Source organism: Gouania willdenowi, chromosome 8 (genome assembly GCF_900634775.1).
Source record: "Gouania willdenowi chromosome 8, fGouWil2.1, whole genome shotgun sequence".
Taxonomy (NCBI): Eukaryota; Metazoa; Chordata; class Actinopteri; order Blenniiformes; family Gobiesocidae; genus Gouania; species Gouania willdenowi.
The window spans coordinates 1,238,778-1,255,904 of record NC_041051.1 but is presented as its reverse complement, the minus strand read 5'-3'; the positions used below and the strand labels follow the sequence as shown (position 1 = coordinate 1,255,904).

Sequence of the window (17,127 nt, the reverse complement as noted above, 5' to 3'; positions counted from 1 at the left end):
ATGAACACACACACGCTAAATAATCAGGATTTAGAGCAGTTAAGAAATCCATGACAACACATATAATAGATATTAAACAATACAAACTAAAAATACGCTAAAGTGAAGTTGATTCGGAAAATTAATGAAAATCTTTCATCAAAACAAATATAACTAGAATATTTGCATTACCTGAAGAAAAAGCAAGTGACGATGTAGGTGCTACATCACATCAAACTGCATTAGCTTAGTCTTATCATTAGCATCAACATAAACATTGGCATTAGCTTAGCATTACCCTAACATCATTAGCCTAACATTGGCATTAGCCTAGCATTAACGCTAAGCGAGCAATGACATTAACCTAACATTAACCTAGCATTAACATTAGGCTAGCATTGGCATTAACATTAACCTAGTGTTAGCATTAGCACTAGCATTCGCCTATCATTAGCACTAACCTAGCAATAGTATTAACCTAGCAATAGCTGAATAATAGGTTGAAAAAAGTTGAAATGTGATTACAAACTAACTGATCTTTAAACTGCAGTCATGTGCGATTCTGCAGTTGACATTTCATACTTTTCAGCTGGGGTCACCTGTTAGTGTTAACATGTAATCTTTTAACACAGATTGTAACTGCTCGGACAGGATGTACTGCAGCACAGCTGCAACATCTGGCAGTGATTAAATGAACAAAGCTGAGGAAACTACAGTCAGCCTCAGAGGAGACTGTAAAGTTCTGCTGCTGGTTATAAATGTGTGAATGGTTTGGTCCAGAATACATCAGTGAGATGTTAGTCAGGTATGAACCCAGCAGGTCTCTGAGATCTATGGACACAGGTCAGATAGTGGAGCCCAGAGCTCACAGTAACCATGGTGATGCTGTGTTTAGTTGTTATGCTGCAAAGAAGTGGAACAAACTGCAGCACAGCTGAAGTCAGCATCACATGTGAACATTTTTAAATCACAGTTAAAGGAACTTTTTTTCTCTACTGTATATGATTGAGAGAGATTTATGGTCATGATGATGATGTCATGTTATTTTACTGATGATTTTAATTAATTTTACTGATGATTTTAATTGATTTTACTGATGATTTTAAATGTTCTTATTGATTTTAAACAATTGAATGTTTTATCATGTAAAGCACATTGAGTTGCCTTGAGTATGAAATGCGCTATACAAATAAATTTGCCTTGCCTTGCAGCCAAAACTGGAGTTGGAGCTTCATTTTTGTTTGTTTGTTGTGAAACTAAAAAGCTGCTGTCTGAGTACAATGCTAGTCTATTCACTCAGAGATGTTGCTAGGTACGCGTCCTGCATCCCTGACGCAAAAAAATCTTAACAGGCGCAGTAAATCCACTATCCGTGCATCCCAGGGACGCACCTCATTTTTCCCATGGAAAACGACACATTGTGAATATCAACTTCTGTTTTAAATCACAGTAACTAGCAAAATACCCCGCGGACCCCTTTACGCATTAACTCAGCGCAGACATGATCACCTTGAGTACATACTAGTTTAGTCGCTACAACAACAATCAGCCAGTTAACTAGCTGCTAACAATACACCACAAACATATCTGATCATTTTATTTTTCCCAACAGACTTTACATTGTGTTAGTTAAGATTTTGTGCTATAAGTTTCATAGTGATTGATTCAGTTCATTTGATTTAGTTGATGTTCAGACAAGAAGGTTTTATTTTGGTGACAATTTATTTTTTGACTCTGTCATGATGATGAGAATATTTTGTTTGTGTTTAAATCAGCACTTTTATTGATTATTTTTGTACAGACACCATTTTGTTTTCATTTGAATTTTAGTCATTTTGGTGTTTTTTTTATGTTGCTACAAAAGTGAAATATAACCTGTTACTGTGACAGTTGTTGTGCAATAAACTTTTCAGATTTGAAATTGTATTTGTTTAATTTCAGATACATTTTAAACATACATGAATATATCTGCTAATTATAGCCATATCATACCACCATTAAGAGAGTTTAACACTACAATTTAAGAAATAGAATAATATAAGAAATAGAAAGAAATAGTTTTTTTTATTGAGGACCCATTGAATTTCCCAGAGACCCACTCAAATCACCACCTGTGGGTCCCAGGACTCACTACATTGTAAACCTATCAACATCACTGTCACTGATGTATCATTTACCTTTTAACGCTATCAGATATGGTGTAAAACAAGGCTAAATACATTGCATCAGATTATACCTTTAATTACAATATAATTAAATAACCCAAACACACATTCTGTGCATTTCTGTGCACATTTTGGTCTCTATTCTCAGGTCTGGACTTAAGCGCTTTTTTACGCGCCTGCAGTTACACGCCTCTCCTGAGCATACTCTCTCTGTCCATGCTCCCTATTCGCCCACCTCGCGTAAATCAACCAAAAGCGCGTCGTCTGTGAATGAAGGAGGTGGACTGGGCCATGATATCATTATTTTTGGGGCTGTCTAGAAATCACGGAACATGGAGTTTTCCCAACGCTTGTAAATGTCATTGAAATCCATGAAAATGATAAAGCGCTCTTTTAATTTGAAACACCTACGTTGACAAACAATATAACAGCTTGTATGGAAAGCCTGAGTTAATTAACTTCTTACAGTCGTGCATTCAGAAATGATCAGCGTGTATTAGTCATCATCATCTGTCATCAATGTTTCACTTGTTATTTACTCTTGGATCAAACTGTGGTTTTACGTTGTACAGTAGTCCCTTGTTTATCATGTGAGTTACGTTCTAAAAATAACCCCCAATAGGCGAAATCCGCAAAGTAGTCGGATCTATTTTTTACATTTATTATACATGTTTTAAGGCTGTAAAACCCCTCACCACACACTTTATACACTTTTCTCAGACAGGAATTAACATTTCTCAGACATCGGTCTGTTCACCATTCAACCATGGAGTAGACGCTGTGTGTGACCACCTGGAGCTGTAGGACACACCCTTTATAACTGGGACCGGACAGCTCACGTTGAGAGCGCGTCACCACTGACAGAGTTAAAACAGAGTTTTTGGTCACGTTTAACATATATAATGGTAAAGTTTATTAATTACTTACTGCTGAATGAGACAACTAAGTTTCTACACAATATAAGCGATGAGCTGAGGTCTGCTGCAGCAGCTGTGTGCATGCACGTGAGTGACACAAAGCACAGAGGGGAGGGGCGAGGGGTGTAAAGGTGGAGCCATCAGGGAGACTACATTCAGAATCATGCTAGCTTTTGAAAATCACCTACCTCACTTTTAAATTTGGAGAATAATTTGTCAGGGTTTAGAACTGGAACACCTTCAGTAAACAACTTAGCAAATGTCTCAGCTCCCTGTGATTTGATCAGCTTAGAGCTACTGTATGTACATACACTGTTCACATCACTATAGATTAGTCACATATATGCATTGGTTCTTGGGTGACAGTCTCTTGAAATCCAAAAAAATTCTTTTTTTTACAAATTTAATTGATCCATAACTGCATGTGGTAATGTAAGAAAATGTTTTTTATCTGTTTTAATTTATAGTATAAAGATTACTCTTTCTTGGGATGTAAAACTATTTTTCTTTATACTACTTTATTTTGGACCCCAACTTTGAGTTATTTCACCACTCGCAAAAATCTATTTCATAAGGCTATTGTAGCCTCTATGTCTTATAATCATCTCATTTAATAAAGAGAAAATGTAGAACATGAGAAATTTGTTCATAATAAATATGTTTTCAAAAATAAATGTTTTTTGATGCAATTTATATATATATATATATATATATATATATATATATATATATATATATATATATTGTATCTAGTGTAAAACTAATAAACAATAAATGAATTTGAGACACAGAGACAAGCTACAATGGCTTCTGTGTCCATTTGGAGATACAAATCAAAATGCACAACCAATTTATATACACCATTAAGATTAAACCATAATAATTAATATGTTTTTAAATAAATACCATAAGTACTATGTATCATTTATTTATCTGGACTTCTGTCTCTCGTGAATAAAGGTTTACTGCTGGAAGATGCACCTCGAGTTCTTTGTGGTCAAAAGGTTTGAGAAGATGCTGTGGGATGAGTTCACTGAATCCTTTCTGCAGCGCCAAAAACTGGGCCTCGATTCCACGCATAAACCTCCAGTTCACATAAAGTCTGAAAAACACAAGAACACAAAGTGTATGAATACACAAAACATCATCTAGTGTTTATGTCAGTTTGCAGGAACGCCTCCAGTCTGTTCCCACCTCACGTATTCCTTCTTATTGTCCTCTGTGACCGGGAGGTTGCGTCCATTAGGCTTGAGTTCGTGCTGTGAAAACTTCCCAAAGGCGTTGTGCTCGACACAGAATGTGTGGTCGAGCACTGAGGTGATGTCATTCTCCCTGCATGGACAACATGAGAAAACACACAGTGACTTTATGTACAAAGCAAGGAGGCGTGACTTAAGGCCCTAGAAAATCACGAACTAACGGAATCACAGAATCGACCAATGAACACGGAATTCACTGTTGAACGAGGAAATTGACAGAATGTGGATTAAACGCCGTCACCGCAAGGCAAAAGACGTTTGTTTGTGGGGACTACTCATTAGGTGCACTGCCCACCCCCCTCCCATCCTGGCCGCTTCAAACATCGTCTAACCCATAGAAACACCCTAAAACACGTCTAAAATGCTTAAAAAAAACTGCAACTCGTCACTCCAAAATACAGAGCCACTAAACCCTAAACCCACTTTTTTCTGCTGAATACATATGTATTTGGGTATTACGTAGTGCTGTTTATTAATCTAGTCCCACTCTTCACATTTTAGTAAAAGTATTTTAATTATTTAATTTTTTAGTTTTAAAAAGTTTCTGCCCTCTAAGGGTTGAACGCCAGCTATTGTAATTAAATTTGCTATTGACTGAGACGGATTATTTGGATTACCCTGCGTCATCAACTTTCACTGTTGGCCCTGCCCCTCCTATAAAAGCTGAGAGGAGGGCTTCCTCCAATCACAGCCCTCAGTGAGCATTGATTGACAGCCTCAATAAGGAAGTCCACTGTGTTCCATGTGAAACAGCCGCTCTAGCGGGGATGTTTTTGACTCTGAGTTTCTATAAAGAGCAGATTCTGCGCTAATCAGAGGGTTCATCAAGCTATGTGTGTATTTACAGACATCATGTGTGTATTCCAATCTGTCTCTGCATGTGCGCAGATGTGTGTGTACGTCTTATCGTTATGTGCGTGAATGGTGGGAGAGCAGGGCTGTAGGGCTGTGTGTGTGAGCTTCGCGTCGTGATTATGTGGTTTTAGTGACACATCTCAGCTGCAAACTCGCTGTGTGTACAGACACACCATTGTGTGTATTACCATCTGTCTCTACACACAGCGCTGACCAGCAGCCTGAGTGGGCGTGTCTTAACTGCTACAGCAATCAAGGCATTTTTTGAATTTTCCCCCTAGAGGCAGGTCAGCAGAAAGCAGGGGTTTAGTTACTCTTTAATGTTTCCAGTCAAGCGCTGTAGCTTCATCAGCTTCACCTGCTGTGAAGTATTTGAACAACATCTCATCAGTGCTACATAAGATCTGTGGATAAAGTAGTGTGTTATTGTGAACGAGCCCATCGATGGCAGGGATTGTAGTCTGAAACATCGTAGGTTAATAATAACTTTAAAGCTTCAAATACTGCAAAATAATTTTGCCCCTAGTTGTGAAATAACTGATGCATCCTTGTGCCCATTTGTTTTGTCTAATCATTAGGGTCTGGATTGATGTCATCATGATGATTTAAATTAAGATAATTAAAATTAAGTTGATTAAAACTTAATCAATAAACCTGATCAGATTCAGTAAACCATTGATCCCTGAGGGGAAATTGGGTGACATTAATGCTGCTCTCATACATCTTTTTAGAAATATAAGACCACCATGGGGAGCAGAGCTTTCAGCCACTCTGCTCCATGGCTCTGGATCTCAGGAACATGGACCCCCCCCCACCACCCGCTCTGTCTCTGTGTTTTAGCTGAACTTTTATGGTGGTTTTATACAACGTTGTTGTGGTTTGATTATGCACTGTAAAGTGACTATGGCTGACCATACATACATTATAAATGATTAAAAATGTTTGTCAGAATAATCCATATCAGTACAACTTATATCTACCTTTTAATTGTATCTTACTCATTATTTTAAAAAATTTTTAAATTTTTGACATACATTTTTGTTTCATCATGGTTTTCTTTTTTTTTTAAATTAGTATTTATTTTGTTTCCTCGCTGGAGTTAAAAACAAATATATTCTGAAAAAATTTATTAAAACAGTATTTTTTTTTAAAAAAAACACACAATTAGAAAAAATTAATTTGGAAAACAAAATAAAACAGAGCTTTGAAAAAAAATAAAATGTATTTTCTATGGCCCTAGTTACTGGTTTGTGGATATGTAGGGGAAAGACTCACAGTATCCAGACGAGACTCTTGTGTAACTCTGGGTCTGTGGTCTCCAGGTCGTTGAGCTGGATGGGTTTGCCCAGCAGCTGTTTGTAAAACGGTAAAGTGAAGCTGCCGTTGATGTAGTGACTGTGGAAAACTGCCAGGCCCATCACTCGGCCCACAAAGTGAAAATAGGAGAGGTGATCCTTTAAGGAAATACAGACAGGGTCACATGGTCAGATCACTTCCAGGTACACTGTGTGTGTGTGTGTGTGTGTGTGTGTGTGTGTGTGTGTGAACTCACAGGATTGATGGAGGAGTCTGGGTTGATCTGAAGTGTGTAGATGTTGTCCGTGGAGTACTGGAACAGGCCGTAGTATGGGTTCAGCATTTCGTGGCACAGCAGATATAACCACTCTCTGCACATATAAGCATTCATGAACATGAATCAGGGTCAAATCAATTTTTCAATTCCAATCACGTCATTAATTGTTCAAGTTCAATTACAACTGAATTACGATTACATTGACCAACGTTTCCCCAATTACAACTAAAATTATTATTTTTCCACTGAAAGTCAATTACAATTATGTTGTCAATTACTAAAGTTCAATTACAGTTATTCACAATTTCTGAGCCTTTAATAAAAATAAATAAATTAAACATAACCGTCCTCTTGTGTTAGCTTTCCGTTAGCATCTCTAATGATAACGGGTCAGTTTTGACCCATGTCTTAAATTAGCTGTGAACTACACTGATTGTCTGGATGAAAGTAACGTTATTTATAGCTACTGCAAAGCTGAATTTTCTCATCACCTAAGTATCACTTAAACACAATACACACCATTGATGTTACCAAATCACCCACCCAAACAAACAGTGAATGGAGGGTTCGTCAGTCCACATTGGATACATTGTGTGGGCGAAGCATCAATAAACATAAGCAAGACAAGCTAACAAATGCCCTGGCAAAGTGGATAGCTACAAACTGTTGACCCATAAGTATCTGTGCAGATGTTGGTCTGAGGAACGTTCTTAAGATCGCAACAAATGACAATGAAATTCCCTCAAGGCACAGCATCACAAGAAGAATACACGAGTTGTATGAAAAGGAGTCGACTATTAAAGCGACGGCGTTACAACGTGCACCAACAGTTTAAATGCCATCCATCCATCCATCTTCTCCCGCTTAGCCGTTTCCGGGTCGCGGGGGCAGCATCCTCAGTAGGGAGGCCCAGACTTCCCTCTCCCCGGCCACTTCCTCCAGCTCTTCCGGGGGGACCCCGAGACGTTCCCAGGCCAGCCGAGAGACATAGTTTCTCCAGCGTGTCCTGGGTCTTCCCCGGGGCCTCCTTCCGGAGGGACGTGCCCTGAACGCCTCACTAGGGAGGCATTCAGGGGGCATCCTAATTAGGTGCCCAAGCCACCTCATCTGGCTCTTCTCGATGTGGAGGAGCAGCGACTCTACTTTGAGCCCCTCCCGAATGACTGAGCTTCTCACCCTATCTCTAAGGGAGAGTACAGCCACTTTACGGAGGAAACTCATTTCGGCCGCTTGTACCCGTGATCTTGTTCTTTCGGTCATGACCCAAAGTTCATGACCATAGGTGAGGGTTGGAACGTAGACCGACCTGTAAATCGAGAGCTTTGCTTTTTGGCTCAGCTCCCTTTTTACAATGACGGACTGGTGCAGACTCTGCATCACTGCAGACGCCGCACCAATCCGCCTGTCGATCTCTCGCTCCATCCTTCCCTCACTCGTGAACAAGACCCCAGGTACTTGAACTCCTCCACCTGGGGCAGAACCTCATCTCCAACCCGGAGAAGGCACTCCACCTTTTTCTGGTCGAGAACCATGGACTCGGATTTGGAGGTGCTGATTCTCATTCCGGCCGCTTCACACTCGGCTGCGAACCAATCCAGTGAGAGTTGAAGATCATGGTATGTTGGAGCCAACAGGACCACATCATCTGCAAAAAGCAGTGATGCAATACTGAGGCCCCCGAACCGGACCCCCTCAACGCCCTGACTGCGCCTATAAATTCTGTCCATAAAAGTTATGAACAGAATCGGTGACAAAGGGCAGCCCTGGCGGAGTCCAACCCTCACCGGAAACGATTACGACTTACTGCCGGCAATGCGGACCAGACTCTGACTCCGGTCATACAGGGAACGAACAGCTCCTATCAGGAGGTTCGATACCCCATACTCCCGGAGGACCCCCCACAGGAATCCCCGAGGGACACGGTCAAATGCCTTTTCCAGGTCCACAAAACACATGTGGACTGGTTGGGCAAATTCCCATGACCCCTCAAGGACCCTGCTGAGGGTGTAGAGCTGGTCCACAGTTCCACGGCCAGGACGAAAACCACATTGCTCCTCCTGAATCCGAGGTTCAACTATCCGGCGGACCCTCCTCTCCAGTACCCCTGAATAGACCTTACCGGGGAGGCTGAGGAGTGTGATCCCTCTATAATTGGAACACACCCTCCGGTCCCCCTTCTTCAAAAGGGGGACCACCACCCCGGTCTGCCAATCCAGAGGCACTGCCCCCGATGTCCACGCGATGTTGCAGAGTCGTGTCAGCCATGACAGCCCCACAACATCCATGGCCTTGAGGAACTCCGGGCGGATCTCATCCACCCCCGGAGCCCTGCCACCGAGGAGCTTTTTAACCACCTCGGCAACCTCAGCCCCAGAGATAGGAGTGCCCACTCTCGGGTCCCTGGGCCCTGCTTCCTGATTGGAAGGCGTGTCGGTGGGATTGAGGAGGTCTTCGAAGTATTCCCCCACCGATCCACAACGTCTCGAGTCGAGGTCAGCAGCGCACCATCCGCACCATACATAGTGTTGACGGTGCACTGCTTCCCCCTCCTGAGACGGATAGTGGTTCAGAATCTCTTCGAAGCCGTCCGGAAGTCGTTCTCCATGGCCTCACCAAACTCCTCCCATGTCCGGGCTTTTGCCTCGGCGACCGCCGTGGCTGCACTCCGCTTGGCCCGTCGGTACCTGTCTGCTGCCTCCGGAGTCCCACAGGCCAAAAAGGCCCGGTAGGACTCCTTCTTCAGCTTGACGGCATCCCTCACCCCCGGTGTCCACCAACGGGTTCGGGTATTGCCGCCACGACAGGCACCGACTACCTTGCGGCCACAGCACCGATCAGCCGCCTCAGCAACAGAGGCACGGAACATGGCCCACTCGGACTCAATATCCCCCACCTCCTCCGAGACATGGTTGAAGTTTTCCCGGAGGTGGGAGTTGAAGCTCCTTCTGACGGGAGACTCTGCCAGGCGTTCCCAGCAGACCCTCACTATACGTTTGGGTCTGCCAGGTCTAACCGGCATCCTTCCCCGCCATCGGAGCCAACTCACCACCAGGTGGTGATCAGTTGACAGCTCCGCCCCTCTCTTTACCTGAGTGTCCAAGACATGCGGCCGCAAGTCCGATGACACGACTACGAAGTTTAAATGGATAAATGCAATTCGTTCTGTCATTGTCAAGATCCTCCAAAGAAAATCTAGTACAACATGGACTTCAAAGACTAAAAAGTCCCCTGCAAAGGAATTCACAGCTTTGTACTTATTTGTGTGTGGTCAACCACTTCACCTCACTCTATACATGGACACTTGCTACTGAAAATAGCCTGTTTATGCTGCTCCCTCATAAAATAAAAATGTCTCTGCTGTTGCTCAGATGGTTGATCCTGGCTCTGGGAGTATATTATGTTATACTACTGTATAATTTTGCCCTTAATAAGCTCCTTATTTGTTTGTGTTAAGTGTTTACAAACCAAATGTTGTTTCACTTTTGTTCATACAGCAGTACTTTTCAAATAAAAGTGTGCAATAAACTACGTTTGAAATTATTAATGAATTTTCCCAGCAGCTCTGTCGTACGGATTGCGAATGAAGGTAGTGATGTAGGATCTGAAAGGATTCGGTCCGTGAAATGATTAGGTAGTAACAGAACCTATACACCGGGGGTGCACAATACGCCGATCGCGGAGGCATCTTGTGTCGATCGCATACGTGGTCCACAAGACCTCATAAATGAGTGAGAACGGCACAGTGACATTTACTAGAAATTAAATCTAACAATTAAGCTCTTGACCTCAATTTGAGGGGGCGCTAGCGCACTTATCTGTTCATTTACAACCTCTAATCATCAGTAGAAGAAGATCCTCCTCCAGCCCAAAAGACACTCACAGACCCGCTCACACCAACCTGACTAGATACATTATCGGCATCTTCAGAACAACCTATTAAAGTCGTTCTACAGAACAAAGTGAGCTACAAATACTGAGACGCTCTGTGTGTTACTAGGAGTGTGATGATATTGCAATATTTTTCCGCACAATCGACTATCGATATGCTCCCACTAAGGATCGATTTTTTTTTTTTTTTTTTTTTAACCTTTTCTGCTTTTTCTCTAAAATGTGCAGGTACGTCTTCACAGAAATGATGTCACTGTTTGCTGAAGGAACCAATATATTGTTTACTGGAATATTGCACTATACTGGTGTCACTGGTAATAAAGACCCTATTTTTTGCACTATTGGAGATACTTATTCATTTACATTGATATGTTGACACTTATTTACAGAAATGTTGCACTAAAATAGTGTCACTGTTCATAGGACACTTTTTATATTTATTGTCTTTCAGAGAAATGAAATAAAAATTGTATTTTTTCACTCAATCTTTGTTTTTCTTATGTCATAGATTATTGTAGAATGATTTCTGACCAATATATCGATAATCATCAAATCATGAGATATTCGTTATCGTGAGCTTTGTATTGCGTATCATATCGTATCGTGAGGTACCCAGAGGTTCCCACCCCTATGTGTTACTGAGTGGCACCGCTAAATGTGCTTTTTATTGAGGGTCTTTGATAAAGTGAGCAGCTGTGTTCAGTGCTTTGCATTTTCAATATATTTTTCTTCATTGTATTTTATAAAAATATATTTTAATCAAACTCAGTTTTTAAGTGTTACTGTTTCAATATTATTTTTGTATTTTAATACATAGAAGTGGAACAAACAGCCAGCAGAGCTGAAAAAATGTAAATCCAAGTTAAGGGTTTTTTTTTTACCTCTACTGACTGAGAGGGAGATTTTAAATGTTTTTACTGCTGATTTAATGTACTTATTTATTTTAAAACTGTTGAAGGTTTTCTGATGCACTTTTTAATCACGTGAAGCACATTGAATGGCCTTGTGTATGAAATGCGCTATACAAATACATTTGCCTTCCCTTAATATCATACAAATCTTGAATAATTCTTTAATAATTGTAACAATAACAATAATGTAAATATAACAATCTAACTATTTACAATTATAAACTGTAGATTGTGAAGAGCTGTCGGTGGTGAAAAGGAGCTTGCGAGCCGAAAAAGTGAGTGCACCCCTGCTATACCCCACACCGTAAAACCCGCAGTTTACGAGCCCGTATTGAACCGTGGATGCCGTACCGAGTGGTCTAATATATTATTGAGAATTTTTGCATGCCTAATGTTTATCGAATTTGAGTTTCTTAAATTTTGTTGAACTTGTTTCTATAGGATTTACCTAATTTAGATTTAAAAACCTATGAAAGTCCTTCTGCACTAAATCCAGAATGGTGCTTACCTGGCCACTCCACCGTAATCCAAGCCCTCCTCGCCCCTGAACTTCACCATTAGTCGCTTCTTCAGGTCTTTGGGCCTCATCTTCATTATCTGTCGATACGATTCCTGCACAAAAACAATAAAGACGCGTTAAAAGGCACATAAAAAAAACTAATCACTGTTGCAGATTGGTTGATTTGAACTCCCAAAGATCACCTCAAAGATCTCCTCTCGGGACACTTCTATGCGACAGTGTCCTGCCTGCGGCTGCTGCAGGGAGAGTTCATGGCGGAGCAGCTTCAGTTTGTGCACTAAGTCTCGCTCGTAGCGTGCGGCCACGTCACCTTCTCCCACTGTGATTCCACTCACACCCCCACCTCCACCCTCTTCACCCCCCACATCCATCTGTGGGGGCTGCGAGGAGTCTTTTGCTTGGGACTGCTGGCTGGAGTTGGAAAAGAAAGAGACATTGGACAAGAAGTATCCAATTAATTAGAGACTTTGTAATTAATTAATATTGATGAATCTAATCGCATTACAATATTTGACACGAGAAGCAATGTTTTTTCAAATTTAAATGGATTTTGGTATATGTTTATTGTTTTCATCACTGAGTGCTAACATGATGTGCAATATGAATAAAGACTAATATGATTGCATTGTTCACAAAGCACAAACTTAAATTTAACAAAGCTATATTCATGCTTTTTGTAAATGTTCTAAAACAAATGTGTTTTTGTATTAAAACAAAAAACAGCACTTAGTCCAGAACATTCCAGAGAAGTGGAAACTGTAAAATATTTATAATATCTGTGGATATCATGACATAAACAGAACAACTGATGAAGATGAATTTAGTCTGAAATAATTTTACATAGCAGTTGATAAGTTGGGTCAGACGATGCTATCTGTAGCAGCGCTTCTAGCCCCGCCCACATCCTCTACCACAGAGAGTGGTCTACTGTCCACTACAATCATTTATCACTGACTTTGTTCATTTGTCACTCATGGATTTATTCATTTTGGCTCTGAACGCTGTCATGGAGTAACATTTGCTCGAATGCGGAACGTTGTATGAGCTAGCTGCTACATGTTTAGCATGCGATTAACTGTTATTTTTCTGTAATTAATTAATTGCAATTAACACGTTCAAGTCCCAGCCCTAGAAATAATGTCACACTTAAAGCTGCTAGAGATCTTTTTTATTCTTCTTTTTTATCAGATAAAGACATAGTGTAGGCCTCATATGTCAATAAACCAAAAATCATTTGCTCACAATGCATTGGGCCAAACCTTTCTGAAAATGTCAAACTAAGTGTTTACAGTAGAGATAAAAAAAAAACAACCTTTGAGCAACAATTTAAATCTTTTACACCTTTTTTCAATGTATCGATCCATGAGGCCTACATTACGTCTTTATCTGATAAAGAAGATCAGAAAGGCACATTGTTTATTCACTCAGCTACAACAGAGAGACCACCTTTCATTAATCCTCCTGATTCAGCAGCTAAAAGGGGCGGGTCAATGTTTGTAGGTCACGTTCACATTTACTCTGAGCTCAGCAGTGGACACCAGCTTAGTCATTATGCTTGTGCCAAGGAGCCCCCCCCCCCCGGTAGAAAGCGCTTCCTCTGTGTAAGCAAGCTCGTACCTGATAATCGTGTGCAGCCGAGGGTCTGTAAACTGGGTGGTTCGGTTGTTATGGTCCACAAAGTAGATCCGGCCAGACACGGTGCTTCGGACTTCCCATCCCACCGGCAAAGGACCGAGTTCCTCACAACTCACACTGGCCAGATCCCTGCAGCAGCAACAACAGCAACAGAGAATTAAGGGAGCTTTCACACATACCTCTTTAATCCGCACCATGCTTCGTTTCCTCTGATAGTTCTGGTCTTTTAGTGATAGTGTGGAAGCTCACTCAAAGTCTGGTGTGGAGCAAACAAGTAAAATCTGGTCCTCTATAAAATGTAGGTCTCGGTTCACCTCAAATGAAGCATGGTGCCCCCTCCCCCCCCCCATTTTAGTCTATGTGATAATTTCCAACAGGTCTGCTGCGGTGCGTGTTTGTTCCTTCCCAGATGTGGTAGTCCGGTGCCCTGCGCCAGATAGATATGCAGGGCTTCTATTTCTGGCGGTCCAATAGGCGACCGACCGTTTTGCCCGTGTGACATTGTTCAAAAAGTTTGGTGCGCTTGGCAAAAAGTAGTGTGAAAGTGGACCAGACCAAATTAAAATGCAGCAATGCTCCTGAACCGCACCGAGTTCACCAAACCATATGTGTGAAAGCACCCTAAGATGTCCTCCATCATCTCTAATGTTTGCATTCTATACACAGTTTGTTATCTGGTTGTCGTACAGTCATGTTTTGAAACTAAGGGAGCCGGATACATTAATGTGAGACTTCTTCCTAAACTGTCAACCTAACTTTAAGCGGAGTGGGGTTCAACAGTACCTTGGTATTCGAGGATCGTGCCAGGTGCTGACGCCTGTTTGTGTGTGAAGGAAGTACACCTGGCCCTGCACGGTTGTTCGTTGCTCTGTTTTTGAAAAGGAAAACATTTTAGACATCATGACGCATGATGTTATCTGAGATTATACAACAGTTAGTTCCGACCAAGTAATTTGATTGGACGACAGACATTCCAAGAGTACAGAGCCAAATTAATAAATAAACAAACAAATCATAATCTCTTGTCACTTATTACTGTTAGCTTGTAGAATTGTTGTATAAAAGCAATATCACACTTGAGGTCTTGCTGTTGTGATGAAATATCAGCACTGGTGTGATTATCTAATATAATCCCTTTCCGGTGATATTGTTAAAATGATGTCCAACTTAAGCACAAAAATAATGTAAACAGGTTGTGACTGACCGTATCCCTCGGGCAGGTCCGGTGGTTGATGACCATGGGGTCTGTTCTGGGGGGTGTGGCCGTGACCTCTCGAGTCCTGCCCTCTGATTCGTTGCGTCTGTAAACGTGTTTCTTGACTGGGTGAGTCAAGCCGGCAGTTCCCGCCTCCTGCAGCACCAGTGGGGTCTGAATAGGGCAGCGGCTCCTCGCTGAAGCACCCCTCAAACACAGGCCTGCAGGGAGGCAACCACTGCAACTTTAGTTTCATCTAAGGCTGCAATAACGAATCGATAAAATCAATAAAATACGACTATTAAAAGCGTTGGCAGCAAATGTTATTATTGATTCGTTGAGCCGTGCAAATTTATGTCACTGACCGTGATGTCGAGATTTGTAAATGCGTGCATGGGTGTTTGTGTGTGTGTGCAGTGTTTCTGTGTGTGCGCGCTGAGTGTTTGTGTGTGCACGGGCAGAGTGTTTGTGTGCGCGCAAGCAGTGTTTGTGTGTGCGTGCACCACGAGCGGTTGTGTGTGAGCACACAAGAAGTGTTTGTGTGTGCACGCACCATGAGTGTTTGTGTGTGGGCGCAGAGTGTTTGTGTGTGCGTGCGTGCTTGCGTACGAGTGTTTGTGTGCGCGCTCACCACGAGTGTTTGTGTGTGTGTGTGTGCACAAGTGATTGTGTGTTTGTGTGTGTGTGTGTGTGTGGGAAAAAGTGATTGTGTGTGAGAAACACTTCTATTTCAAATTAATCAGCTTAAGCAGGGTTTAAATCTGAACGTTTGTGTGCGTGTACCACAAGTGTTTGAGTGTGCGCTAGGGGTGTTGAAAAAAATTGATTTGGCGATATTACGTTGCGCGATTCTCGGATCAATTCTAAATGCATCCATATAGATTTATTTTTTCATAGAAAAATAAATAAATAATAATACCTATATTTTTTTATCTTTATTTAACCAGGAAAGTCTTTTCCACTACAGGAGACGTTGTAACTGAACAAAGAAGTGCTGAAACCTGGGCACGTTGACAGCTTGTGTTTTTTCAATAACATCTAAAAATAAAATACTAACTTTCTGCATTTATTTGTTGTCATAGACATAAACCTCAGTTAAGTTGCACTAAAGTCAAAGTTGGTTTAAAAGCCACAGGCAGATTGTGTTATTTTAACTTGTTGACACATGGCATGTTAAAGCCAATGTTTGAGTGTAAAATATGCCAATAAATATATTTCATACATAATGTTCTCATGAAGGTGAACACATTTACAGATTAGTTCTTTCTTAAGTCATATATATATAAAAAATTGCAATATCGCCTTATACTTTAATATTGGGATATATCGTATTGTATGGTATAGTGACCTATTTATTGGGATACGAATCATATCGCCAGATGCCAGGCAATACACACCTCTAGTGTGCGCGCACTACGAGTGTTTGTGTGTGGGTGCAAAAGTGTTTGTGTGTGAGAGACACTTTTATTTAAAATTAATCAGCTTAGGAAGGGTTTAAATCTGCTTTATAGAAAAACTGTGTTTTAAAAAAAAATCTGATTAATTGATTAATTTCTTGATCGATTAATCGATTATGAAGTTTCATCCTCAGGTTTATTTACAACATACTCATTAACTTTGATCAATCACAGCTCATTAAACCATGAGTTTTATCAATATGTTCTTATATCTTATATCTCATACTCACCCTTCATTTTCCAACAGGCCCCTACAGTCCACTACGGGGCCCCCGTTACCGATGCGGTCTCGTGTCTGTAAGCTGACTGTAAAGAAGCAACGGTTACAGGTCACATGGTGTCAGTGTGGCAGAAAACAGATATGCAACCCAGCGAGACACAGACAGTACAAGTGATTTATTACAGCCAATTCATAAAGGTGTCTGGCCTTACCAACAATCTGCCCCCGCACTGCATCACTGTCAGAAGGGTTAAGCTTGCAAAGATCGAGACGCTGGTCTGGAGGAACAAATGCAGTTTTAAATGGCCACACGTTAATGCACAACATTGCAAAATACTGATAATTTTGGACGTGTCTGACAGACTCACATCCTGTGTCTTTTAACCTGCTGATGGCATTAGAAAGCAATCGTATGCAGCCCAGAAAACCAGCTCCTTGTCGTTTGTGGATCTTCTTGTGGTTCCATATACTAATTGTGATGGAGTCGGTCTTTCCAATATAGCTGTAATCAAGAAAAGCATTAGAACTCTTCACTCTAGGGCAGGAAAGGCAG

General features: G+C 41.3%; 1 protein-coding gene across 2 annotated transcripts in view; it reads right to left on the bottom strand.

Moving 5' to 3' along the window:
• Positions 1 to 17,127, bottom strand: part of smurf1 (SMAD specific E3 ubiquitin protein ligase 1) — a 63,515-nt gene that overhangs the window by 11,284 nt on the left and 35,104 nt on the right. For both annotated transcript variants that reach the window (XM_028454444.1, XM_028454445.1), the window contains exons 4-15: positions 16,943 to 17,076; positions 16,787 to 16,852; positions 16,585 to 16,660; positions 14,907 to 15,118; positions 14,486 to 14,570; positions 13,685 to 13,831; positions 12,250 to 12,478; positions 12,056 to 12,159; positions 6,728 to 6,842; positions 6,451 to 6,629; positions 4,256 to 4,393; positions 4,043 to 4,163 (exon numbers count right to left, since the gene is read on the bottom strand). In XM_028454444.1, the coding sequence (XP_028310245.1) occupies positions 4,043 to 4,163; positions 4,256 to 4,393; positions 6,451 to 6,629; positions 6,728 to 6,842; positions 12,056 to 12,159; positions 12,250 to 12,478; positions 13,685 to 13,831; positions 14,486 to 14,570; positions 14,907 to 15,118; positions 16,585 to 16,660; positions 16,787 to 16,852; positions 16,943 to 17,076 (1,606 nt within the window). The remainder of the gene's footprint in view (positions 1 to 4,042; positions 4,164 to 4,255; positions 4,394 to 6,450; positions 6,630 to 6,727; positions 6,843 to 12,055; positions 12,160 to 12,249; positions 12,479 to 13,684; positions 13,832 to 14,485; positions 14,571 to 14,906; positions 15,119 to 16,584; positions 16,661 to 16,786; positions 16,853 to 16,942; positions 17,077 to 17,127) is intronic.